The sequence below is a fragment of the Ziziphus jujuba genome, chromosome 1, assembly GCF_031755915.1.
Source record: "Ziziphus jujuba cultivar Dongzao chromosome 1, ASM3175591v1".
In the NCBI taxonomy this organism is placed as follows: Eukaryota; Viridiplantae; Streptophyta; class Magnoliopsida; order Rosales; family Rhamnaceae; genus Ziziphus; species Ziziphus jujuba.
In genome coordinates this window covers 11,222,710-11,250,342 of record NC_083379.1, presented here as the reverse complement: position 1 = coordinate 11,250,342, position 27,633 = coordinate 11,222,710, and the positions used below count along the sequence as shown (strand labels likewise).

Genomic DNA, 27,633 nt, shown 5'->3' with positions numbered 1-27,633 from the left:
CCAGGTAACAATAATCCAATTTGACTTTTTCTTCAAGTATGAGCTTCATATCCAACAAATTGAAATGAAAAATTGCATTAAAAAAAAAAATTGAAGTACTTGAATTTGAGTTTAGCCAAAGGAAAAAGGTCTATTTAGTTGCAATTATTAAGGCTTTGATCCAAACTTTTTGATACAACCTTTTGACACTTTCCAAAACAATGTTGTTTTCTTTCTTTTTTTTTTTTTTTTTTTTTTTGGGTGAATCCTTCCAAAAACAATGTAAGCTTCATACAATAGGGAAGGTTTCCATCTTCCAACGCAGAAACAGGCCCAGATAAGTGTGTTTATTTATTTATTTATATATATATATTATATATATATATATATTTTTTTTTTATATTTATACATATATATAAATAAAAATATACGTAATGATAATAATTTCTTTTTACCTCGTGAAAGTGGGCTTTTGCATTATTCTTTCGGGTTTGAATAGAGAGCCCACACCGGGAACACCCCGCGTCCCCGAGTTTAAACGAAACCCTAATTCATCACAAATTAGGGTTTCAATCTTCGATCTCTGAAACTCACAATCGATTTTAAAAGTGGTGATTTTGGCGGCAATGCTCACTTTCAGAACCCTATTACAACCTCAATTACGGATTTTCCTCATTCCCTGGTGCGAGCTTTCTTCTAATTTTAGCTTCATCCGTTTTCTTACATTAATGTTTTGTTTCCTAGAAAAAGTGGAACATCTGAATAAAATATGCCATCAAGATTTTATCTTTTCCTATGTTTCCTTGGTAACAAAACTAAAATATGTCATATAAGAAAATGGGTCTGTGGCTATTGAAAACTTTGTGGTAGTTTTAATGCTAAAAATTTCATTTTCAGGGTCAAGAAAAGTTCAATAGCATGCTCGAAAAGCAGAGATTACGGGTCCTCAGGTCCCGTTAGATACATTCCTAAGAAATCTTCTAAGATTAACAAATTGGAAAATGACCAGCTACCTAAAGATTCCAAAAAGAAAGAAGATTGCAAACTTTCAGATACAAGTGCATTGGTGAATGAGATAAGATATGGTGGAAGTGGAGAAGAGAAAAATATTTATTTTGGTGAGAAGCCTCGATATAAAAGAAGGCCTGCTAGTAGCTTGCCGTTTAGTGTTTCTGAAAAAGGTATATTATTTTTAATGCAAATACTGAAACATAAATTTTTTCTCTTTGTGGTTGTTGCTAGTAATGTTAATATTTGAACTGTGGTTATGGTATATGGAAAGCTTCAGTGCACAAAAACAACAGCTTTGAACATGAGAACCTAACAAATTCATTCTTCCGTATCAAGTTTGGGGAGAAAATATCCTGTTAGGCCATGAGAGCTAACAAAAAATAATAATAAATAAAAGAGAAGAAAATAAAAGAAAAAACTAATGCCTTTAGCTTTTGCTTATGCCAAAAATCCATATCCATTGGTCGCATCTGTTGGTATCAAGTTTTGATTTAGGCTATTTAATATCGATTAGCATGCTTAACACATTTGTATCATGTCTATATTTGAAAGGTCAAGTTGATCATGATCCTGGAGCTATGGGTTATGAACTCATTGAAGAGCCGGAGCTGGTTATTGAAGAGTTGGAAAGTCACCAAAAGAAACATCATGATCAGGATGTGTTACAATCTGTTAAATCTAAGCATGATGCTGAAAATTTGGCAATAAAGTTACTTGCAACAAGGTTGACACTATTTCTGTAACTTCATATCTCTGCTTTGGTATCTTTTTCATGAAAGAGATTGTTGATTTTTAGTCTGTTGCTATCAAGTAGAGAAACTCATTGTTGCAGTCTTTTAGTTTTTCAAAGAATATTATCTTCCTCTGCAGGGCTTTCACTGCAGTTGAACTAAAGAAGAAATTGCACGGACAAAGATTCTCCGAAAATATAATTGAGTCAGTGATAAATGACTTCCAGAGCAGGTGCATAATTAATAATTAAGAACGTTGTTGCCTTAGGGTTTTTTGTCTACCAGTTCTTTGAAATTATTATGTTGGAAAAATTTCACTTGAGTAAGTTACCAGCTAAAACAACAGTCCTTGTTATTAGGAGGCTTTAATACAGAGGGTTAGAGAAATTATCTGCTCATAGTAACATTCACAAGAAGCACAAGAATGACGAATCGAAGGGAGATGGATAAATCCAAGTAACACGAGAATAATGTACCCATTCTGGGTATTTTGTCTTTTCCTTTAGCTGCCTTTCTGATTCTGATACTTAGTACTAGGCCCAAAGCCCACATTAGACATATACCTTTTTTGGGGCTACCAGTCATGTGAATTTCACTATTGGATTTGATTAAAAGTTGAAATTTCCAAATAAACCAAGAAGAGGGGGTACCTTTCCACCGAGGGAATTTCTTAAACTCTTATCGGTTTGAAGAGAAAGAACAAAATGCCAAACGTAATTGCATCTTAAGACTTTAGCCACAGGGCTATTTTGAGTGCTTGATACTTATTCCCTTAGTTTTCCTTTATCACCCAAACATCCTTAAGTATTTCTGTTTTCTCTGGAGGATATATTAAAGGATAGTTGCTTGTAATAACCAAATTTCATATGGGTGCACATATAAACTGATTCCGAAGCATGGATATTTTTTTTTTTTTTTTACTGCTCTCATTCTTTCATTTAGACCAATGAATTCTAAAATCCCACCCTCATTTTACATATACTAAGGATATTAGTTGTATCTTATGCAAGTTTGACCCTTTTAATTTAATGTAGAGGGTTAATCAATGATGGCTTGTATGCGGAAGCATTTTGTCGTTCGAGATGGTCTTCCTCAAGTTGGGGACCAAAGCGGATCAAGCAAGTAAGTATTTGATTTAGCTAAATATGTTCCTTGAATGAATGCACAATCTGTAAGAACTATGTTGCTTTTTTATTTTGTTCATGGCCCAATTTCCTTTTCCTATATCAAAGAAAATTGGCCACAATTATGTATTAACCATTATTCTATGATCAGGCACTTTACCAGAAGGGAGTAAGTGAAGTTGAAGCAGAGAAGGCAATAAAGCTGGTTTTTCAGGATGAAGAATGTGGTGAAGATGGCAAGTCAAGTCATGGGTTGTCAAAGCTCTCAATGGATCATTTATTTGTTCAGGCCTCAAAGCAATGGCTCAGAGGTCAAGATGCACCTAAAGAAACAAGGAAATCACGAATTATTCGATGGCTGCAATATCGCGGGTTTCATTGGGAAGTTATCAGCTCCATAGTAAAGAAGTTAGAATCTGAATTTCCTCCCTAGTGCACATTAAGCCATTTCATCCTCAAGGCATGTAAGAACAAAGTTTTATGGGTCCACGACCACCAATTGAAATGTAAATTTGTGTAATCTGGATCAGTTTGGGGTATATGTTATTGCACATAACAATTGCTGTGGCCAGAAAATTAGTAGCTTGAAGCCCATGTCAGAGCCAAACTTTTATTGCGGCTTCAGCTGGCAGCATCTAGTTTAGGTGGGATGAGCCCTACCATACCAAGGACACTACTCTAAGACAAAGCAAGTGGGCGTTGCTTAGATTCTGCTGAAATCACATTTTTCTTACCGATAGTAAAAGTTCACATGCATTCTTGCTTGTGTTCATTTACTTGTTGCCTGTAGTTAGCCAAAAAAAAAAAAAAAGAAGAAAAAAAAAAAGGCTGGTTCAATCTGAAAGTCTGTGAATTCTAAATGATTGATCATCAACAAGGGTACTCTTTCTGGTCATTGATCACCATATATTTGGCACATGCAGAGAAAGTTAGTTTTCAATTTTCGTTGTTGGTTAACTTTAAAAATGATGAAATTTTGGAAAAACATTATATTGGAGTTCTTTTTTTTTTTTTTTTTTGGTTGGAGTGAATATTATATTATAGTTCTTCCTAGTTAACCACTTCGTCCATTTGTATAGATTTCTCCATCATGATCATAATTAATGCAGGAAACCATGTGCAGCGTTCTTATAGAAAAGAGGTATTTTGTTTTGGTATTTATTTGAAGTATATTGGTCCTGCTTCTCCACGTGCTCCTGATCAGGACATTTAGAGGCTTCTAACCCAAGATTAGTATTCTTCTAAAATAGTTTTCTTTGCTGGAAAGTCCCACTCAAAGACAGCACATTGTCATGTGATCTATGGAGCCTTGGACCATGTGATCACCGCTGGAAAGACTGGCTCTTTGCATACATACACAGAGAGAGAGAGAGAGAGAGAGAGAGAGAGAGAGAGAGAGAGAGAGAGAGAAAGAGATGTGAAGGAATCCCATTTCCTTTCAATAAGTCTAATTACATAAATCCAGAAGTACCAATCATTGTTCTTAACTTGTACATTCCCCTTGGGTTTCTCTCACCTCCTAAAGACAGTCAAGGCCATCACTGTTCCCAAGATAGCCCCCCTATTCTAGTGGAGGTACCATTAAAGTGTTACTTCCAACTCCTAAAATTCAATACCCTCATAAAGCTGTCTTCTTAAATTATACATCATCTATACTAAATAGATTAATTATTTCAAAATCTACAACCACATAAACTGAAATTACAATTGAAAATCAAAAAGATAAAAACAAGAAAATCAACCTACAATTTTCTCCTTTAATATTCTCCTCTGCTCTAGTGGATTTTTCCAATGAATATACACAAATATGATGGAACAATATAGCCTCTCACTTCTGAGATCCTTCTTTCTTTCAGGATGACATGGAATCATCAGGGAAATCAAAAGAGCAGTTAGAAGATCCTTGTAAATCTACCTTCCTAGCTTGAGGACATGACTGAATTGCTGATAACCCTCCTCCTCCTTTTGACACATCAACTTCTGGTCTTATGGGGACCACATGCCTAATCTCCTTTAGCATTGCAACAATGTCTTTCATTGTTGGACGATCATCAGCTTTGGAGCTCACACAGAGGAATGAAACAGCCAGTGTTTGAAGCATTTCATGCATTGTTGGGTCAGCTCTCCCTCTCAGCTTTGAATCAAGAATGTCAGTTGGGTCTTTCTTGCTTGCCAAATGGTCACGAACCCATTGAACCAAATGTGCACCACCAGGCAAAGTTGGGTCCAATGGATGCCTTCCTGTTAATACCTCTAAAAGAACTACTCCAAAACTGTATACATCACTTTTCTCTGTGATCCTCTGCATTGAAGCATGTTCTGAAATCATAACCCCAAAAAAAATTGATAATAGTTAGCGGTTTAATTCAATAAAATTAGAGAAAAAGAGAAAAAAAAAAAAAAAAAAAAAGGTTAATTCTATTTTGATAAAAAAAAATGGTAATACCTGGAGCCATGTATCCATAAGAACCAGCAAGCTGAGGTCTTGGACTTGGTTTGGAAAAATCATCTTCATCGCTATTGGAATTCACAATCCTTGCTAACCCAAAATCAGCAAGATAAGCCTCTTGTTTAGGACCCAATAAGACATTCATGGCTTTCACATCGCCATGCATAATAGCAGGAACACAGTCATGGTGCAAATATGCAAGAGCATGAGCAACTCCCAAAACAATATCATATCTAGCTTCCCACTCTGCCCCTCCTTTCCCAGCACCATGTAGCAGAGAGCTCAAGCTTCCATTTGGTAGGTAATCATAGAACAGTAGTTTCAAATTCCTGTTGGATCCCCATCCCAAGAGCCTGATTATGTTCTTGTGTCGTATCAAACCAAGTGTCCGGATTTCAGAAGCAAATGCTCCCGATTCTTCTGAAGACCACATTTTCTTTACTGCCAGTGTTACCCCATTTGGAATTGTCACTCTGTAGACAACTCCGGAGCTTCCAGTGCCAATCACATTTGCTGATGTTAGATTCTTGACAACATCATCAATTGAGAATTCGAGCTTCTGATACAAAGTCATTTCCCAACTTTGATCTTCCATGAGCTTGCTGTTAGCCATATGGCTTTTCACCAGCATGTATGCTGCAAGCAGGAGTAAAATCGCACTGCCACTAATGAGGACGGACGTCATTAGCTTCATGGCTGCTCTGCGGCCGGAACCTCCAATGCTATCCGTTGGAGTTGCAACACCAGCGCCAGAGATATAGAGGCCTCTGTTTGCAGCAAGGTCACTGAGAGGTAGTTTTCGAAAGAACGGGGTGTTTGGTAATACACCAGAGAAGTCGTTGAAGGAGACATTGAGAGAGACAAGGTTTTGAAGGTCTGTGAGAGTATTTAAATCCCCAGAGAGCTTGTTGTGGGAGAGGTCAAGGACTCCAAGCTTGCTAAGACCAGAAAATTCTGATGGGATTTTACCCGAAAGTTGGTTGCAGCTTAGGTTGAGAGAGATTTCAAGTGAAGGGAGTTGACCAAGCTCCTTGGGAATTTCATCTGAGAAACCATTGCTGCTGAGGTCTAGCAATTGAAGCTTTTTGCAAGAAAGGATCTCAGCTGGGATTCTTCCTGAAATTTGATTTTTTCCAAGATTGAGCTTTGTTAACTCTGTTAATGATCCAATGCCGTGAGTCAGTTGACCCGAAAGCCTGTTGTCTGAGATATCCACAAACTGCAGGCTTCCTGGCATAGTATCAGGAACAGAACCAGTTAGACCATTTGAATGAAGATCAAGAAACTCGAGGTTCTCACAGCCAGATATTGATGGAGGAATTCCTCCAACAAGATGATTGTTGCTCATATCAACGAAATTCAAGCTCTTCAACTCGCCAATCTCCGATGGAATAGTACCTCCTAACCTGTTGTGATTCAATCTCAACCTGTACAGATTAGTACAGTTGCCTATATCAGGCGGTATAAAACCAGATAAATCATTGGAAAGTAGAAGCAGCTTTGTGAGATTCCTCAACCCGAAAATCTGTTTTGGTATTGCACCGATAAGATTGTTGTATGACAGATCAAGAGCCTGAAGTTCTTCACAGTCAGAGAGACTCTCGGGAATGCTGCCCGTTAACTTATTTTGCCAGGCAAAGAATATAGTTAAGCTCTTCAGGTTTCCAAGAAGGGTAGGAATCTCACCCGAAATTTCGTTGTTGTCCACTTCAAGATGAGCCAGAGCAGTACAGTTTGAGATTTCAGGAGGTATAGTACCTGATAATTGATTGACACTCAGCTGAAGCTCTTGAAGATTGGAAAGCTTGCCAAAACTTTTTGGTATGCTTCCTGTCAGAAGATTTTCTGATAAGTCCATCATTTCGAGCTCTCTGCAGCTTCCAAGCTCATCTGGAATAGTACCAACCAAGCTGTTCTGCCACAGAAGTAGACTCTGAAGCTTGCTGAGCTCCCCAATTGTTCTTGGAATTGGACCTGAGATCGAATTCTGATACAAGAAAAGGTTCTGCAACTCACTGCAGTTTCCAATCTCTTCAGGGATAGGACCGGACAGCAGAGAAGTGTACAAGGCTATGGTTCGAATTTTTTTCAGCATTCCAATAGATGAAGGTAGGCTACCAGAAATGCTGGTTGCAGCAAGGCCTAACATGACCAAATTGGTGCAGTTTCCAATCTCACTTGGCAGCTCACCTTTAAGATTCTTGTTCCCTCCTGCTCTAAAAGTTTGCAGCTTGCTCAGTGCTCCAATACTCTTTGGAATCTCACCACTGAGTTGATTGTCATACAGGGTAAGATACTCGAGACTCGAAAGGTTTCCAATGCCTGCTGGAATTTCTCCTTCAAGAAAGTTTGTATTGAGGGACAAAGTTTGCAACTTGCTTAGCCTGCATAGCTCCTCTGGAATTTCGCCGGTTAGTGAATTGTCACTAACATCAATGAAAGTGAGCTCATTATAATCTCCAAATTCTTTTGGAATTGTTCCAGTGAGGTTGGTTGAAGACAGGATAATGGTCTTCAAGGACTTGAGAGATTGAAAATTTGAAGGCAGTGAGCCTTGCATAGCTATTGACTTCAAGCTTATCTCGACCACCTCTCCATTCGAGTTGCAGTGAATCCCATACCATTTGCATGCGGTTGAGTCGGAAGGATTCCATGACTTCAGTGCATCTGTGGAGCTGACCAAACTGTTCTTCCATGTTAGAAGAGCTTGTCCTTGTTCATCAATGGAGTAACAAGATGAAAAGAAAAGAATGTTTATTGCTAAGAATAAGGTGAAGGAGAAGATATTAGGTGAAAGTAAGAGATTCCTTAGAGTAGCAGGCATTGCTGAGAGAAGAGAGCTGTTGATCTGTTTTGGGATTGTAGAGGGGGGAATCCCATGTTTTGTTTATAGAAAGAAAAGCAGAAGTTCTGGATCCAAGAGCTACTTCTTTATTCTATTATTATTATTATTGTTAATTGAGAGATAGTGATGCAGATTGGTTTTTGGTTTTATTTTGGTAAAATCGAACTTTTTTATTTTTAGTTTTATTTTCTTTTGTTATCCTGTCAATTAATGACCTGAAAGAATTTTGGATTTTGCGTTCTAAATGGATTTCTCTTTGTTATTTTGTGCATATAATTAAGTTTCTTCTTTTTTTTTTTTTTTCTTTTTCAACTTGATTTTAACTCATAGAAATGTACTCCATGGTGCTGAATGTGTTGACAAAAAGACATTACTTTTTTTATTGCTCCCTTCGACAATAATACCATATTCGATCCACATTCCTCATTAGTTCTTTGTTTGTAAGAATACTAATATTAGTATTCAATTTTACTGCAAATGATAGAATTAAGGTAAAAAGTGAAACCAGCCTTAAACCTAATCGAGCGGTGCTATTTCCTTAATAGATATCATATAAGTTCATACTGGCTACAAACTACGTCTTGATACGATACACGAATGAGTTTAGGACCCAAAATTAACTTGTCGGCTAACACTTTTGGATATGGCTCGGAATTGTTACATATTAATTTCAAAGAAAGTGATAGCTTAATGATCAAACCAACCTAGCACAGAGACTCCATGGATTGTATTAGCTGAAGGATCCTTAACCAAGATGACAGTATCTTCTTAAATAACGGAGGACTGAAAGTGGTCCATATTCAATTTTTGTGGTCACAATTGCTAAGCCAGCCATGTGCTAGCTAGCTTGTTACCCAGTTGCATTTCCTTAGCCATCAACTTTTCTGAGGGAAAGCACTATGGTCAAGGACTTGATTAGCATTAATCATTAAGAATTTGGTCAGGTTATTGAACAAGGTTAGCAAAAGGTCAACATGGTAAATGTAAAAAAATATATGAATTTTTGTTCTGTGAATTAACCTGAATTTGAGATATTTGAATCATTTATTCTCTAGAAGCAGAATGGGTATGTATAGTAATTTTTTAAATGGGAATGGAGATCCATTTTCATTTGTTTATATATATATATAGATGGTGATGGAAAATGTATTTGGAATCTAGTGGAGTAGTGAAGGGCACATGGTAAGTGAGGAATATGTTAAAAATAATATATGGTTTTTATAAAAAAAATTAAAAATGCAAGTCTCTGGTCATGCTGTCGGGCGGTCTTTGATGTTAATGAATTAAAAAGAAGACAAAGAAAGTTATGCTGGCCTTGAGTGGAAGGGACAACATAAAACTAACTTAAGAGTTCTTAATTATTTTCCTAGTCTCCTATCAGATCCAAATAGCCCATTCAAAAACAAAGGTGATGGTTATTAAATAATAATAACAATAATGGACCACGAAACGGTAAGTAATCCGGCCATTTCAATTAGCATTATCATGGTGTCACGGGTTTGAATTCAAAAAAATAAATAAATAAAAATAATTCAACTTTTACATGTTGTTTGTTTCTTGGGAAAATTATGGAAGTAGCATGTGCTTTCTTAATTTGTTTCTGTTTCATTATTAAAAAAAAAAAAAAAGTCCAAGGAAATTAAATTTTTAGCTCATAATTGCAGTTAAAGATGGATTTTAAATTTTCTATCATGTTGGTTATGAGTTGTTGCAATTCAACTCCATTTTGATCTGTATAAGAAGAAATAAATTCGATATGAAAAGGTGGGACTAACTTAATTTGAAGGTTTTTATTGTTGATTGAGAGATATTGCTTTTTATAGCAATTAGATAATATGGTTATCTGTTGAAATAACTACAGCCATGTTCTCTCCCATGTTAGACAAAATGTATGAAAACAACTTCCGCATATAACAATGTTTTTGAACAAAAATGTTCCCTTCAAATAGATCAAAAAGCAGATATTCATTACAATCCCAAAATCCCAATGAGCAATTAATAACCAAACCATGTCCTTAATTGACAAATACTCACTGATATAGACCATTATAAGGTGTACAACTATATGTATGCATATAAGAAGCAACTTTCTCTTTCTATGTCACATTTTAATGGTAAAACTAATTTTTTTTTTTTGTAAAATTTTAAAATTAAAATCTATATGATGATGAAAAATATCTAAATTATCCTCATCTTGACCGTAAATTTCCATATAGATTCCTTTTAGTTATGGCGCACTTTCATTGATGGACCCCATGTTCTTCATTTGTAAGAAGATGGGAAAGTTTCAATCTTTTCCACTATGCTTCACTCATTATAAACAGTAGAAACTTATTTTATGTGCACAATTTTAGACAGTTTTGATCGGCAGTTTTTTACTGTCGGGTTTATAATACTTTTTACCTTAAAAGGGAAAGAAAAATTATTTAAATTTACGAGTTCAAAGATGTGGATCTGAAGAGTAAAAAACTTGACCGAACTCATTTGTCAATTTGGTTGTTACTTGACAATGAAAGAGCTATAAACTGCTTTACCTTATGAATACAAAATTACTAACAGAAAATAAAAAATGAGGAAAAGAAATATATGTTAGTAAAAAGAGAAGATCTATGAAAGCAAGAGAAGGAGAAAAGCAAAAGGTAAACCAAAATCAAAAGAAGGGACAAAGAGACCAGCTAAATATAGGGGTGAGAAAAATTATTTTATCTGAAAAATGGTCCCTCTATGAATCCCACCCTACATATTATTACTGATATATATTTTTTTTAATATTTTTCTTTATACTTTTTTTCTTGGGTTAGAAAGCTACGGAAAAGAGGCTTCCTTGTCTAAGAAATAAAAGGATGTTTTTGTAAGATATCTGAAATGCACGAATGGAGAAGGTCATGTCATCTTTTTCACCCTAGTTTAACTGCCCACTAGGATAAACAGAAAGATCACTTTGCGAAACATCTTTTTAGATTTTGGTAATGTTTTTGACAATTTTGACACACCTAGATTCCAATGTTTCCCATTAAATATTACGTATTGATTTTGAAAGAAAAAGATGACCTTGTTAAACAAACATTATTTGTTAAGAGAAAGAAAAAGGTTTTTTTATTTAAAATTTGAAGCTAATTATAAGATTTTAAAAGATGAAGATGTGTACACCCAGCTAAAACAGTCCCATAATACTTTATGCCAATAATACCAAGCTAAGCAACAAAAAACACATAAGAGTCATTTTCATAACAAAATTTTTTAATTTCTTAACCAATTAGAAAGTTTTTGATTGAAAATTGGTGGATAGGCAAAATAATATTTAGCTGATTTAATTTTCTTCTGTAATCAATTATGGGTTTTCTTGTTTTCTAGTCGCTCGTGTCGATCAACTTATCAATAATGCTAACAGAAAAATGAAAGTCATAACATATATATATATATATATAAATTGACTCATATTCGGCTTCACAGGTAGGATAGGAATTGAGATTTGGATCCAGATCAAACCGAGGACAACATCTTAGATCCCATCAAGTGTAATGTCAAAGTACATTATATATTATCAGAATCAAAAGCATGAGTGATGAGTGATGGAATCTGATCTTTGTCAATGGCCAAGTATTTTAGAAGGAAAAAAAAAATATGAAAGGAATTGGAGAGTCACATGACATGGCTTCGACATTACTGGTTTTTTTTTTTTCCTCATGGCCCTTGAAGAAAAATTGAATTGGAAACTTGGATTATATTTAGAAGCTTTCATGGTGCTACATATAGAAAATTTCATATTTTTTAGTCTATGAACTTTAACGCTGTCACAGAGATGCCAAGCCACAAACCCCCCAGTTCCCTTGGGGTGCAATTTCTTAATTGGTATTGTCAGTTCTTAGGGTATATGGCATTTGAGATGCACATCTTTGTTGAAAACTTGAAAGACAAAGTTTTGTTCATGAAAAAAGAAATGTTTATATAAATATGGTTAAGGAAATATTCAGTTATGTGGGAAATTGAAATTGAACACAGAAATATTAAAGCTTCTCCTCCTATGCCCAAAATCATAAATAAAGCTTCTCCTCCTATTGCCAAAATCATGGAGCACATGATAGAGAAGGTTTTTATTTTTTTATTTTTTATTTTTTTGAAAGAGAGAGAGTGTGTTTGGAAATGCAAGTGGGACCCTTAGAGTGGTCTATCATATGTACCGTCATAAGGACATTTTGTGATTGGTTCTTGCCACACGTGCTATGGATTTAGCAAATTGGATAAAACCCCCTAAAAAACTTTTTAATCCCATAATAATAATAATATTAATAAAGGACTAAATAATTTATAATAAAAGTAATAATTAGTATACCATGATGGACCCATAACAAGATTTGTCATTGCCTATAGTCTATAGATTTAATCTCATCAAATCAAAAGGGCCCATAACCATCCTCCATTAATAATAAGAGAATTCCCTTCCAATCAGTCATGCAAATTGCTTACTCTTGGTACAAGAAAACCAAGGACCTTTTCTTTTCTTTTCTTTTCTTTTCTTTTCTTTTCTCTTCTTTTTCTTATATATATTTTTTTCTTCATTTCCCTTTTTTCTTTCTCAAATTCGGACTCTAATCAATATCCCAAATCAGTGTCGATTTTGGCAATCAGATCCTACAATTCTTTTCTATTTGACATTCAATTTTGGGTATCAATAATACACGTAGTTGAAAGGAACACTGTGTTGCTTTTGGCTTTTCACAAATCAAATCAAATCATAAAATGTGAATGCTGCATAATTGGGTGTAGCAATTTGCCTGCAAATGATGCAAATAGATTTGACTACATGAAACATCTCAGCATCTTTTTCTTTTCTTTTTTTTCACTTAACAGGTCTCTTATAATTGAGATTTGCCATTTAATCTCCGAGTTCATGATACTTTTGCAGCCGGCTTAATTAAATGTACCATTCTTTTTATTTTTCTTTGAATTTTTTTTTTTTTTTAACGAGTGGGTGACCAACTGATATGGTACTGGTATTAACTAAGGTTCACCATATTGAACCCTATCTTGGCTCTCTGCCTTCTTGGTTTTTCCGCTATACATATAATAATACTTTGATTGAACCATGTTAAGCTCCTTGAACCCATCATCACTTAGCTTCTTTTGTTTTTTGCTTTGTTTTAATTAGTGGAGAAGGAGGCCTTTTGCTTTCTATAGTTGTTTTTTTGGTTACCAAAGACAAGGCTTTATATAAATACAATGCATTTCCTACAAAAGCTTCATATTGAAGGTCAAATCTTTGTCCCCTAATCACAGAATTGAGGTCCATATTTTCCCTTAATTTCTGGATATGGGTACCCAAACGCCCCTTTTATCATATCATTCATTCATTTTATATATCAGAGAAAATGAAATGCCGAGTCAGAAGTAGAACAAGTTCTTAAAATATAGCTTAATAAAACCCTTTTCTTTACCTAAACCACATAACTTGGTAAGCAATTCCATCACAAAATCCAACAGTCAAAATTTGTGGGCTAATTAATGCTGTCAGCTCTTTTAACTTTAGCATTTCTTCCTTTTTTTTTTTTTCGATGAAGGAGAGGTGCTTGCTTTGGGGGGATTTTAAGAACAATTATATATAATTGAAAGTGAAATGGGTATATGTTGAAATCATTAACTTATAAAATACTTGGTCAAATAGTGAAGAATGATGTGAACTAAAGTTTTGTTTCAGGGAGCTTCTTTTTTTCTCTCTTTGGCTAAGTTAGTTAAAAAGACATCCATAAAGATCCTCTTAGAGATCTCAGGTCATTTGATAGAAAATTATTTAGTCTCATCTATCAACTTTTATATTGCTTCAAATTAAAATTTAAAACTGTTATAGTTTACAAAATTCATATAGGACTCATTTTGCCCATATAAAATTTTGATAGTTTACTAAAACCTGTATAAACCATTATTATATTATTCAATTTCAGTTTTTAAAGTAATTAAAAGGTTGATAAATAAAAATAAAAAATAAAAAACAAAATGAAGTTTGTGTAGTAATTCATCTAAAGTTAATAAATGAGGTCTTGATATTAAATCCACAAAGATATATTGATGGAAGAATTACTAAGATCCTTTGAAACCATCCAATCCAAGTTCCAATCTTTAAAGGAAGCCTTCAATGAAATTTTACGTTGGCATAACTTGTTTCCCAAGACTGCTAAACCAGAGACCCTAGCCAAAAATGGAAATGACTCCAAATCACCATTTAATATAAATTTCTGTTAAGCTTTTAACACATCTGTTAGAAATTAGATCAAAATGACACAAAATCAATAAATCAGGTGGCAATGTGACAATTTTTAAAGTTTAGATGGTGAAATGTCAAACATATGAAAGTTCCGAAAAATAAAATGTATTTTAGCCAAAAACGCATATGCTCATCAAGCTTTGCACAATAAAGGGGAAGGTAACAAAGTGCACTTAAACTATAATATGGTACCGTTACTACCGTATTTATGAATCTAGGCAGAATATTTTTGATGAATGAATCTAGGCAGACTCTGGTTTTGCTGAAAATAAATAGGTCATATAGCAAACTACATGGTTTTAGTGATAACAATATTTCCGAAAAATTTAACACCGCAAGGTATTTCAAATCTTACACTGGAGCATTCCAAAATTCTCTAAATTCAAGCTAATAGCAGCAAGAGAAAAAGGACAACAAAACAATGTGTTAAATTGGTTATCTCAACCTAACTTTATTGCCCTTGTACGGATCCCATCTAGCACGGATCATTATGGAATACATGCATACATACTACATACATACACATATATATAGTTAGAATCAAATATAAATCCTTAATACAAGGATTAATATAATATTTTTATTTTTCAGCTCTTGAAGTGTATTAAAGGTTGGAATTTAAAATTATATTTATTGATTAATAAATTTCGACAGGATTTATTTATTTTTTAAATAGAATTTTAATAAATCATAAATCTCATATTTGATCACTTTTTAAATTTTAAATTCTAACTTTTGATGCAATTCAATAGCCATATCTCTTACTTTATTAAAATAAAATAAACTTTATTTGAATTTGACAATATATATATATATATATATATATATATAATTTTATTTTATTTTTTTCTCTGCCTACACCTTTGGCCCATATTCCAGATCAACAAAGCTCACAGGGCATTGAACACGAATAAGGCGGGCTGGTAAGTCGCATTACACTGCCATAATGTACCTTACGTTATCAGCAACAACTGCTGGTCACTTTGGAACCATCATGTTAGGTGGAGCCATTGTATATCTGAGCTTTATTTAGGAATGACTACCCTACCAATCCTGGACAATTTGCAATGAAGCCTTCCAATTTTTTTATCTTCTAGTGAAATTAGATTATCACCAAGCCAACCTCTTCAGTGTGTGTTTTCAAGATTCTTCCTGTCCTACCATAACTCGTTAGCGCTGATATACCAGAAAACTCTAAAATTGTAACAAGCAATCTGCCACTGCAGCCTTCCTTTCTATCAGATATTTGTAGATTGATTTCTGACAAACTGTGTAAATCGCAGTAGCTTGTTTAGACTGGCTAATTTCATAAAATATGTAAGCCCATCTTGTATGTTCAGAACAGAGTTAAGATCATGCAAAAACAGCAGATCGGATTTCCTTCTTAAAACTTCAACAGAAATTCAGCATGCAAGAAAATCTCTCCAGAGAGCTTATAATATACAAAATCATTTAGCTTTCAACCATATTCTTGTCATCAAACAACATGACAAAATAAGTCTCTCTTAACTCGACAGAAAGATAATTGTGTTGCCCTCATTATCAAGTGGGAGAATACATAAGAGCAAAACAACATAGCCTTATACTGATAGAATATTTTTGTTCATTGACCCTTACAAAATGTTTGGTAAATGAAATGCGCATTTACATTTTTTCACTAGGACTTTCTGAGAAACATAGAAATCTGGAAGGTTTAAATACGATGGCTTGAACCCAACAATTTATCTCAGGCAATTCCAAATTTCAACTAAATTGGCAAAAATCTCAAAGTCATGAGCGAAATATACAAGGCAACAAATGTGAACAAAGGACGTGGTCACCTCCCAAAACATTTCATTACTGAAGAGGTTAGAGCGGATGCTAGGAATTTCATACCCGCCGCTCCACCAGGGAAGTATGAAAAAGCATAGTATGCAAGGGAAAGAACCTGGAAGTTTCATGGCAACAAGAATTTTAGTCAAAAGAAAATGATTTAGAAGTTAGGAGTTGAACCAGATTTGTATCAAATCCACTAAAAATATGCAAAAACAAACAGAAATATACAACAGAAAAAACCCCTCAACAAGGGCCGTGAAGAAAATGAGAACAAAGGTTACTTATGGATACCTGTAAAACAGAGAAGACCACAGAAAGAATGTAGCTGTGAAGCACCATAGAAACATATATGGTACCAACCATGCTGCCTATAAATCCAATTGTAAAAGGAAGTCTCTGAAAAATTTACAGACACAAAATTAGGAAGGCAACAATACTAGTAGCATTATATTAGCAGAAGCAATGTTACAAAGACAGAAGATATATGTTATATAGATACCTCTTTTGAAGACATGTGAGCAAGCTGATTCTTTGGACCCTTGAGCGCAAAGAATGACCCAATGATAAAGCCACATCCAAGTGTAAAGCAGATAGCAAATTTCTGAGGCATTAGCACCATGACAGGAAGGAACATGGTAAATGCAATGAAAACAAAAAACACCCCCGTTGCCAGAAGTAAACCAAAGTACATGAGAGCTTTCCCTGACGGGACGCTACTGGTGGCAGACTGGAAGTTCCCAGGAAGATCTCTAACCCCTTTAGAAACCCTATATGTTTTTTCAACATGTCAAACAACAACTTCATGAACAGCTAGAATCAGTTTAATCAAACAATTTTGCAGAAAAAAATAAGTGCAGGCATACTATCCCATTCTTCTTTCACTATCAATAGCAAAACAATCAAAAAATAAGGATTTTGTTGCTTTGATGCCTTCTGTTCATAGTAAAGTTTAGGGCGTTAACGATTCGCTTCTTCACAAGATTTCAAATTTGCACAGAATGGAAAAGTAAAATATATAGGAGAGAAATTGGAACTCTCTGCCATATCCCCTACCTAAAATGGGAAGTTCACATCACAATTTGAGCATAATTGTTTACAAGGTCCACAATCCAACAATAGAGAGAGAAAGAGAGAACAGAGGGGGAAACACAGACAGAGAGAGACAGAAAGAGAGCAAGTAGATATGATTTATATTAAAAAAATCTGTAGTAGTGTGAGACAATATGAAATTGCCAACTAAGTTACTGCATATATCTAGAAATAGAATCAGTGATTCACCTAAGCATAGAATCTCTACTAAAGTATTGCATACCCGGCAACCATATTGCTGCTCAACGCTTATAGAGCCTCACCACAGCATCATATATGGAAAAACTTTTAACGCACCTCATCTAAATAAAATCCTTTTCAAAGTCACCTGAATTACCTTCTTAAAATGGTATTTTTCCTCTAGAACCTACATATTTGCAATTTTCATAACCCATAAGTCTATCAGCTATCTCAGACTTATCAGCTTCAAATAAAATGTCCTTCAAACAGCACACTCAAAACACTTTGTCAGGTTACAGAATCAATACCACATTAGAGGTAGCTACTTCTGTATTGAAAAAGAATCTCGGTTGCTTCAGTTCATTTTCGAAAATACTGCACACGTTAACCACTTGAATTCCTCATCCAGATCACTACAAGGTTTGTAAAGAGGCAAATTTTCCAAACATTAATCACTTTTTTCTCCAACACATAGGCTTCCTGAGACTATCAGAAGCCACTGACAATTATCAAAGAACAGCAAAAATAACAGAACAACATTTTATCTAGTGAAGGTCTTATAGTTTTGTTTAACAAGTGGAATAAGAGTTTTTGTTTGTCATGAAGAATCCATCTCTTCCATTCAGATCCCAAGCGGGTATCCAGCATCCAATCCTTACAGAGAAGGCCACAGCATTTACACTTTCTGAGATCTATATATTGAATTTCAATAATAGGGAATTTTGCACACTTCATCTGTCAAAAGAACAAAATGCACCAACGCATCCATAGAAGTTACATGTTATTTGCATTGTTTAATAAATTAACAACCCACCTTCCTAAAGTTCCAGCAAAATACAAAAAATAGAAGAAAAGGGTAATTTTTTTAGATCTTGCCTTAGAACAAAACAGAACGGACTTTTCTATCTCTTCCTACACCACCCAAAAACCCTCCACTCTATTGCGTCCCCTTTATATTGACTCTCTTACCATTCAAAGTTCATCGAGAAAGAAAATTAAAGACCGAGTTAAGACTGCTCGAATTCACTTATGCAGTCACGTACAATCACAAAAACTATATCCGAATTTGCTTATGCAGTCACAAAAAAAAAAAAAAATAAATAAAAAAAATAAAAATACTCTTTTATTGAATTCAAGCAGAAAGCCATATACCCGTAGGTAAAATTAAATAAATAAACGTATGATCACAATCCATAATTCAGCCACGAGATCAGCTCATTCTACGAACACACTAGCTACTAAACCCCATAAGCAGCAGAAAATCAAAAAGCCCATTTCAGATCACAGTCATATACTCAAATAGCAAAATCCCACTTTCAGATTGAGCTATAAATTCATAATTATGCTTATGTATAATTACATACGCAAAAAGATACATCCTTGGTATGAAAAATCCCAGAATTGAATAGACAAAACACTGAAATGGAAAATTAGGAGAGAAAAAAAAAAAAAAAAACAAACAAACAAACAATAATAATAATAATAAAAAGGCTTACACGTTAAAAGTGCCAGAAACGGTGTCATTTGCGGACCGAACCGCAGATTCGAGATCGAAGCCGAGGCCCAGAGAGGAGCTGTCTTCTGAAGCTTGTGCAGCCGTATATGAGTTCCAATCTGAGAGCAAAGAGGAGGAGGGTTTCTCTGTAACCTCACTTCCAGTACCCCCCGAGAACCAACCCTGTGCCATTTTCTGCATCGTTTCTCGCCTACCAATCAGACGCCCTCTTTCTCACTCTTCCGAGATTTTTCTAAGAATCTAAAAATTAAAAGGAAAAGGAAAAAATAATATAAAACGTTTTTTTTTTTTTTTTTTTTTCCTTCCTTATCAAGAGTGATGCTCTGCGAATTCTCTTCGAATCATTTCACTGTTCCATGTCTGCGTAGGAATTAAGAAAAGCCAGTCAAATTGCTCCAAGCGACGACGTTTTCCTTCTCATTTTTTTTTTTTTTCTGGTACGGAAACTATTTGGGGGTCGTTTTTATTTTATTTTATTTTTTAACTTTTTGACATTTATTAGTTTTAAAAAATTAAAATGGTTTTGATCTTGCAAATGCGGAGAGAAACTATGAAAGAATAGACCAGTCATGGAACTCTGAAATACATCATACATCATTATGTCTAGTCGATTAATTATTTATTTTTCTAAATAAAATAAAAGTTAAGGATAAGAATAATCTATAAACCCCCTTGCTAAAGATCTAACAAAGTCAAAACTCTATTTTCAGGCTTTATTTTCATTTTATCTTCTTCTTTTTTCTCTTTGAATGAGATCAAATTGATTTCCATCAAAGCTCCCACATGATTGCAAAATTTAGGCTTTGTCTTTCTCCATACTTCAAATGGTTACCATGCCACAATTTATGAGATCATAAAATTCTACCATAGATTAGAGGAGCACTCAACTATATTTAGTCTGAAAAAGCAATAATCATATTTTATCTTGCTTCTTACATGGCAAACTTTTGACCCATCATGATGGTTCCTGCATATTCACCATCATTCATCGGCATTTTATTCAATAATGACAGTACTATGGCTGTTCCATGTACAACATAGTTGCCAAGGATTTTTTACAAATCATCTTAGCCGTTAAACAGGTCCATCTAACTGTCAATATCTTATTTAATTTGAACTAGATCTAACTTATTTTAACTAATTAATTTTACTAATTGTTTAGCTATGAATAAGGATCTTATTTATTTTATTTCTTTTTTCTTTTTTTGATGGATGGATAGGAGCTTTTTTATGTTTTATCAGGGGTTTAAAAAGAAAAGAAAGTAACAATAATGGTTTGTCAAAACCTTGGTCAAATAGCTTTGTATGTGGATTACACTAAACCCATGGCTGAATCCATAAGCCTTCAGTGGTACTGGTACCTATTTAGCGTTTTAGAACTATTGGCAATTTCATTTACTCAAATCACTTATAATAAGAAACTTTTGTTCATGCCATTCTTCAAAATATGCAGCATTCTTTTACCGTATTTTGAAAAATGTTAAAGCTACAAGAAGAAGAATCTATTTGGTTCTGTGTGGAAAACAAACAACTTTTGGCTTTTCAAGGTATATAGTGATAACTTTCACAAAATAAATAAATTAATTAATTAATTAAAATAAAATAAAATAAAAATAAAAAAATTGGTATGTAGGGATAAAATCAAAGTACTTTCAAAAGCTGCACTTCAAATATCAAAGGCTCGTTCGCATGGGACAAGAGACTGCGTCGAGGGCCAAACTGCAACAAATACCCAGTAATCATAATCTGATAGCGTTAAGGAGTAATTATTCCACACAGAAGAGGAGGCAAACAAAGAAAAAGCAAACGAAATAGAAGCTTTTGTGAATCAAGTAAGGGATAAGGTTAATATGTAAAAACCTCTTCAGGTATTGGATTTAAGTCCTCATTTATGTACCCCAAAGAAGGAGGAATCAATGCCCTTCTCTTTCCTGAAAATGAGTTCCCAATAAATTAGATTAAAGAAAATGTTAGCAGTGTACAGACAAGGGAAGCTAGAGATAATACCTCCAACCCTCATGCCAATTAGAACCTCTTTCAAACCCTTTATAATCTGTCAGAAGCAGGAACTTCTCATATTATGTAGCATATTACAAAATGTTCATGAAAATATCAAAACAATCACATTGCCAATATTGAAGGCTGCAAATATAAAAGTGGAACAGAAACTAACCCGATTCTCATCTAATGGAAGTATAACAGGTGTGCTTTCTCCGCTAAATTGATCCACAGTGCTATGTTGAAACACATTACGAGTTCAGAAAAGGCGAGACAGTATCATAGACTAACTTATGTAAGTATGAAAAGTTGAACCAGAAAACTATAATAACTCAAACAATATCCTCACAATGGCAACATAGTGCACAAAGTTACCTATGAACAAAATATCCATTTGAACGCCTGCATACATAATTGATTTCAACCAGATCTCTTTCATGGGCTTCAGGTCCTTTCCCTTCAACAATCTCTATTAAAGGGAAACTCAGGATTAATGTAAAATTCAAAACCAAAAATTCATCATGTGCAAGCTCGCTTTTTGCATGCATGATAAACTATGTATGCCCTTTTATTTCATGGAATTCTAAAGTCTCTGCCATTTTACTAAGTAATTGAGCTGGAATAGCATGCTTATAAAGACGTACGGAAATACCATCTTCATCTCCCAATGGTCATCCAATTATGTACAGAAAATCATGTATGAAGGAAACAAAATATTTGTACATTGGGCAGTGAAGCAATATCGTTTATCAGAAGCAAAACAGAAAAACAAATTATGCAAAAAGACAGAAACAGAATAATGAATTGCTGTATCAAATATAAACTATTGCTTAATTTATTTTGTCTACTGCCAACATGAACTAAATATCTTTCTCGAGCAAATATTCTGCGGAATCTTATGAATGCTATACCTTGAATCCTAACACCGCTGGGAAGCTTCAATGTCCTGAAGACTTCAAATCCAAAAATAAATATTATATATGAGAAAGGAAAGATCAAAATTAACCTTCTGTTTCCGACCTACAATATAAATATCATAGATAATTCAAAAGCTGAAAATGAATGAAAAACCACATACAACATTTTGCCCAATGACTTCAGGTTCCTTCATCTCTGGCAAGGGCACAGCAAAAACAGGATGTAATTGGACAGAATTGACTCCAATAAACTGCAGAAGCAGCCTCCTTGACAACCCTTGGACAGCCAGTGGGCGAAATCCCTTGTGCAAGTTCTCTACTGTACCATTCTTGGATAACCTATTCCAAACACATCAGCATTGCGTCCGAGTGTCAAACAGTTAACATCCATACTATTACTACTGAGGAAATGGAACATTTTCACAGATTTGTATTACCATGATTCGACAGATAAAGACTTGTTGTTTTTTTTTTCCCCCCCATAGAAAGGAATCATTTTTAATCAATCTTGTTTGCTGTTTTGATAATATAGAAAGAACCCAAAACAAGTATATTCATTAGCATCATGTCCTTATGGTATTTGCCCATCTTTTTTGAAGAAAAAAATCAAAATTTCGACCAGAAAGCCAACCCTATTGCAGATATCTCTCATGAAAAAAAAATAAATAAATAAATAAAAAATGGCGACAATCTAAACGCAAATTGGAACCAATAGACAGTTTTAGACTCAGAAAGATGAAGCAACATGATAGAGTACCATCATTTCTGAATTTCAAATCAAATAATTACCAAAATAATAAATAAAAAGGCATACCCAAATCCTAATTTGGCAACCACACAATCAAAAAGAAAACTGAATTAGTTTTGAGTTGAAGCTCCATTTCACACACTACAAGAAGAAAACTGAATGATGCTAATAAGAAGAGCAACAGCATAAGAAACATGCACCCAAAAATTAGTGAGAAAGAGGGCCTTTTTTTTCTCACCTTGCAGGTTGGAGGGTAAATGGGATTTGGGGTCGAAGTAAAAAGCTTTGAGATCGGAGAGCTTCCATTTTTGAGTTTCAGAAGCTGCTGTCGATGGAAAAAAGGCAGAGCCCCAGAAAATGGAACTTGAAAGATAACGTACGGCCAATTAGGCATGGTGTACGTGGAGAAAATATTCCAGTACACCTATAGCTATCTGATTTGGTATGCACCAAATGAAATAAAGCCATGTCATGTTAATTACAACTTCTTTCTTTTTGTTTTTTATATTATATTTTGTGTTATTTACCAAAAAATCCACAAGGCCCAAGACATTGGACTAGACCCTCTCAATTTCCGTCAAACCAAAAATCTGAATTCAGTTTTTCAAAAAACAATCTCAATTCAGCTTAACAAAATTATGCCACATCAACTTTCCGGATGGTAAAGTTGTTCCATATCACCGTTGTTAATTTAGAAACAATCCTATTAGTTATTAATTGATACTAATTTTTTTATATGATTTAAAATTTAAAATTAATAAATAAAATATATGTATTTAAAATCGAATTGCTTATTGGTTATTTCGAAAGAAAATAATAAAAATACTCTATAATATATTTCCATGATAATTATATTAAAATAATATTTATAATTAAATAATAAAATAAATTAAAAGTAAAAATATAAATATAAATAAAGTTGGTTATTTAAAATTAAAAATTAATAAATAAAATATGTATATTTCAAATTGAATTGCTAATTGATTATTCTGAAAGAAAATCATAAAAATACTCTATCATATGTTTCCATGATAATTATGTTAAAATAATATTTATAATTAAATAATAAAATAAATTAAAAGTAAAAAAATTAAAAATAAAGTTGGTTGTAAGGATATTTGACCAGAAAAATTGGTAGTAAAGAAAAAGATTCAATAATAAAGGAGGCTATGACAAATGCTGATTGTCATTCCAGAAATGTCTATAGAGTTTACACCATCAATAAGTAAAATTTTATGATTTTTATAATGAAAATGGAAGAAGAGCTAGTTTTAATATTAGAAAAGAGTATGCCAATAAATCAAAAAAGATTGGAATAATCACTTCAAGAATATTTATATGTGATAAAGAAGCTAATCAAAGTGAAAAATAAATGGGATTATAATATAAAACGAGGTCAACAAAAATTAAAGATTGGTTGTCATGCACATTTAGTGATCGTTCTTAATATGGAAAATATATGGTAATTGATTTTGTCTACTAGCATAATTATAATCTTCATTTTGAAACAACAGCACATGTAATGAATGCCATCATAAGGAAGATGTCTAAAGCGAGGTTGATGAAATTGAATTGGCATGTGAATTTGAAATAAGATTAAAAGATTGTTATCATCTTATGGGGAAGCACGTTGTTGGTCATGATAATATTGAATTTACTAAGCAAGATCATAAAAAACAAAAAGACAAAAATTCTACAAATATGGTAAAGCTGGTCGTTTGGAAAAATATTTTAGTGACCAACCCAAAGAAAATATTTCTTTACTCTTAATTTATTTTTAACAATAAATATTATTAAAAAGAAATTATCATGAAAATATATCATATAATATATATATATATATATATATATATTTTTAAGAATAATCAATTAGCAATTCAATTTTGAATACACATATTTTGTTAATTAATTTTAAATTTTAAATTATATAAGTAAATTTGCACCAATTAATGATTAATGTAATTGTTTACAAGTTAATAACGACTAAAAAGTTGATATGGCACAATTTTATTAAACAAATTGAAATTCTTCATTTTAAAGAAAATAGAGAAAATTTTTATACTAAGAAATACAAGGTCCATGACGTGGCCGTGGGCTTATTAAGTTGCACTTTCTTTTAATTATAGTTTTACTAGTTGAGGATCTATACCTTAAAAAACAGGATGGGGTTTGGGTAAATAGGAACTCTGACTTAAAAAATAAAAAAAATAAAAAAAAAAATGGGGGACTAGGACCCCATTAGGTCGTTACAGGTGGTCTACGACAAATTAATAATTAAAATAAAATAAAATATCAAAAAAATAAAATACAATTCGCACTTTCTTGGGAAATTGAAGAAAGTTATCAGTTAGACGAAAACTCATTTTCCGGGAAAGCTTTTGGAAGAGGAACAACAGTCAACAGCGAAATTTTGGAACGTTGGGAGATTTCGCAGAGGGTCATGGCCTCGTGGGTGGCAATTTCGTTGCGCTTGCAGTCGAGTAGTCTGTTTGTCTTCCAAGAAAGTGCAGGAGAGGACAGAATAATGAAATGAATCCAATTTATGATTATTTATCAAGATATAAATTTGAAATTAAACAAAAAACCCCCCAAGAATTTTGTAACCGGATTTATATGTATTAATAAATTAAAAAAAAGGCTAAAATCTTTTTATCAAATCTTTGACAAAGTAGTAAAAAGAGCTGACTTGCTGAGTCAGACTTGTCTATGCTGCGCTGGCAGTCTTCATTCCTTTGTAAATGGTAATATATAGTAGTCAGTGCAACTGTTTTCCAATGTTTGTTAGTTGGCTAAAACTGTATCCATTTATATATATATGTCTTAGCTTAGCATCACCGTTTTTTTTCTCCTTTCTTCTTGTTGACTCTCTCAGAATCCCAAGCCCGCCAAACACATTTTTTTAAACTCCAGTTTGAGTTTTCTGGCTAATTAAAATTGTATACCATGATTCGCCGCGAATGGTCCGTGTAATCCATCTTCATTAATTCTTCATCTTCACTATATATCTGGTCGTTTCGTTTCGATTATTTTTCTTTCTTTTTCTTGTTTCTTTGATACAAGATGTTTAATACAATCTCTTGGAAAAATTTGCAGCAAGAACCTTATAAAAACAACTCCGCTAAAAAAGAGATTAAACCTGTGGGAGGATCCGAACGAATTCTGCTTTCATTTCCCCCGGATTTCTCAGAGCAACCCCCCAGGTTCCAGATCCACCAGGAGTCAACTTTCCCGTATGAGCGGGATATGGCACCTGTGTCTGCTGTAAACCCCAACTGCGGAAGTAAGCAGAGAGTTCATGATCTGTGTTTGCACCTGTAGAATGTGTTTGGTCTGATACAATTGAGCATGTATTTTTTTTATTGACAAATTGTCTTTTGACATGATAGTAAATCATATGGATTGTTTTATGGCCAGTTAGAACTGATTCCGGACCTATTGATAGCCACTTCACTTTGTCCTTTACTTTCTTTTTCCATGAAATAACATTAATACCTGAGGTGTCTTGCCTGACTGCTTTGATTTGGCAAAGGCACACAGCAGTTTAATTTTTCTCTAATCGTTAATATGAGCCTACTCCCATTGAGTATTAAGCATTAACATTGAAAAAGCTCCCACTCACTGTCCGGCAATTCTGGAGATTTGGCCACCCACCAACTCTTGTCTTCTTTGTCCTCATTTCTCCATCAGATTTTGCATTTATCCTTGTGTGTCCACTTCCTCTGCATGGCCGTATATCATACTGAGTTTTCTCAACAAGGAAGCCTGTGAAGCCGGTTACTTCAGGTAGGGTTAACTCAAAAGATTTACCAAAAACATCAGAACTAGGATGTACAAAATTAAAATGTAATTTTACAGCAGCTGTCTACAATTTTGAAGAATAGTCGAACAGCTTGAACTCTGCAAAACTCCACTGCTCTTATGCTCTACTTTTTTTGATATCCAAGAAACTTCTTCTCTTGACCCTTTATGTTCTACTTCTATACACTCGAGGAAAAAAATAATTTCAGCCTAAACACAAAACTGGAGAAAACTTGAATTAATAATAGGTTATGAAGAATAACTTGTGAAGCAAGTAACCATTATCCTTTTTTCCATGATTAATTTGACTTGCTGCTATTCATTGGACTTCATTATCATTGAACAAATCTTCGTGGAAAATCCACACCTAAGTTTGTTGTTGCTTACATTTTAAGTGCTTTCTCTATCACCCTCACATTTCTATATGTCTTGAATTTTGTTTCTGTGTGAGATTCCACCAAGTCCTGTGCAGAGGACAGGTAATCTTCTCAAATTAAATCAGATTCTACAGTGAACCACCATCTAAATTTTGTTTGCTTGCATCATGTTCCAGACCCCAAGCACTTTCATGTAACCAGTTGAATCTCCCATCCAGACACCAAGCTTTCATAGCACCCAAAAAAAGGTTAAAAAAAAAAAGAAAAAATGACTTCATCCACTCTCAGTCAATTTAAGTTAATTTAACCTTCATAAGAAAAAGATACTGAATTACTGAATTATTATTATTATTTACTAATTTAACTTTGAGTAAGAGTGGTGAGAGCAAAAACGCTGTTGAGAACTCTCCCTGCCTTGAGAAGCTGAAGATAAAGTGTTATGAAGTTCTTTACATGGGTTAAAGCTATTGATTAATAGCTTACTTCGCTCTTTGCCGGTTTTAACTTTTAAGGAAATTAAAGTTATAGAAGCTTGTTTCTTGGCTATGTACCAAGGAAGGACCGAAACTTGAGGAAAGTGAAGATGAGAAGAAGAAAAAGGAAGGCCTTGAAGAACAAGTTTGAGAACAATGTCACTAAGTATGCTATTCGCATGAAAAAGTTAATAAGGCTGTGATCTCTGAGCGTTTTGTTGAATCTCCTTGTTATATTGGTGGTGATTCAGACCACTAGCACAAGAATTTGCATGATGAGAAAACTTCAATTGGGCATTAGTGAAGAAGAGGAAGCCGCTGATC

The 27,633-nt window shown here is 33.9% G+C and overlaps 4 protein-coding genes across 6 annotated transcripts; 1 reads left to right on the top strand and 3 right to left on the bottom strand.

The window, feature by feature from the left end:
• The first annotated feature begins 433 nt into the window (after positions 1-433).
• Positions 434-3,752, top strand: LOC107416775 (uncharacterized). 2 transcript variants are annotated; one of them, XM_016025305.4, is made up of 6 exons: positions 435-661; positions 877-1,160; positions 1,543-1,714; positions 1,861-1,953; positions 2,756-2,843; positions 2,997-3,752. In XM_016025305.4, the coding sequence occupies exons 1-6, from the start codon at positions 606-608 to the stop codon at positions 3,276-3,278; spliced, it is 975 nt and encodes a 324-aa protein (XP_015880791.3). In that variant the 5' UTR covers positions 435-605; the 3' UTR covers positions 3,279-3,752. The 2 variants fall into 2 exon arrangements, with proteins under 2 accessions (XP_015880799.3, XP_015880791.3); XM_016025313.4 differs by lacking the exon at positions 1,861-1,953 and having other exon boundaries at positions 434-661.
• Positions 3,753-4,263: 511 nt separating this feature from the next.
• LOC107416766 (LRR receptor-like serine/threonine-protein kinase RGI3) lies at positions 4,264-8,339 on the bottom strand. The gene is made up of 2 exons (XM_016025298.4): positions 5,292-8,339; positions 4,264-5,164 (listed from the first exon to the last, which is right to left on the bottom strand). The coding sequence occupies exons 1-2, from the start codon at positions 8,116-8,118 to the stop codon at positions 4,698-4,700; spliced, it is 3,294 nt and encodes a 1,097-aa protein (XP_015880784.3). The 5' UTR covers positions 8,119-8,339; the 3' UTR covers positions 4,264-4,697.
• Positions 8,340-15,959: 7,620 nt separating this feature from the next.
• On the bottom strand, positions 15,960-19,320 carry LOC107416746 (protein transport protein SFT2). Its single transcript, XM_016025276.4, has 4 exons — positions 18,979-19,320; positions 16,713-16,980; positions 16,505-16,609; positions 15,960-16,325 (listed from the first exon to the last, which is right to left on the bottom strand). Exons 1-4 carry the CDS (start codon positions 19,176-19,178, stop codon positions 16,215-16,217), a joined length of 684 nt encoding a protein of 227 aa, XP_015880762.1. The 5' UTR covers positions 19,179-19,320; the 3' UTR covers positions 15,960-16,214.
• A 1,086-nt stretch (positions 19,321-20,406) lies between these two features.
• Positions 20,407-23,084, bottom strand: LOC107416756 (peptidyl-prolyl cis-trans isomerase FKBP16-1, chloroplastic). 2 transcript variants are annotated; one of them, XM_016025288.4, is made up of 8 exons: positions 22,900-23,084; positions 22,085-22,252; positions 21,908-21,942; positions 21,372-21,465; positions 21,172-21,232; positions 21,006-21,051; positions 20,859-20,929; positions 20,407-20,717 (listed from the first exon to the last, which is right to left on the bottom strand). In XM_016025288.4, exons 1-8 carry the CDS (start codon positions 22,965-22,967, stop codon positions 20,640-20,642), a joined length of 621 nt encoding a protein of 206 aa, XP_015880774.3. In that variant the 5' UTR covers positions 22,968-23,084; the 3' UTR covers positions 20,407-20,639. The 2 variants fall into 2 exon arrangements, with proteins under 2 accessions (XP_015880774.3, XP_060675548.1); XM_060819565.1 differs by lacking the exon at positions 22,900-23,084 and adding an exon at positions 22,351-22,880.
• Between the last annotated feature and the right edge of the window lie 4,549 nt (positions 23,085-27,633).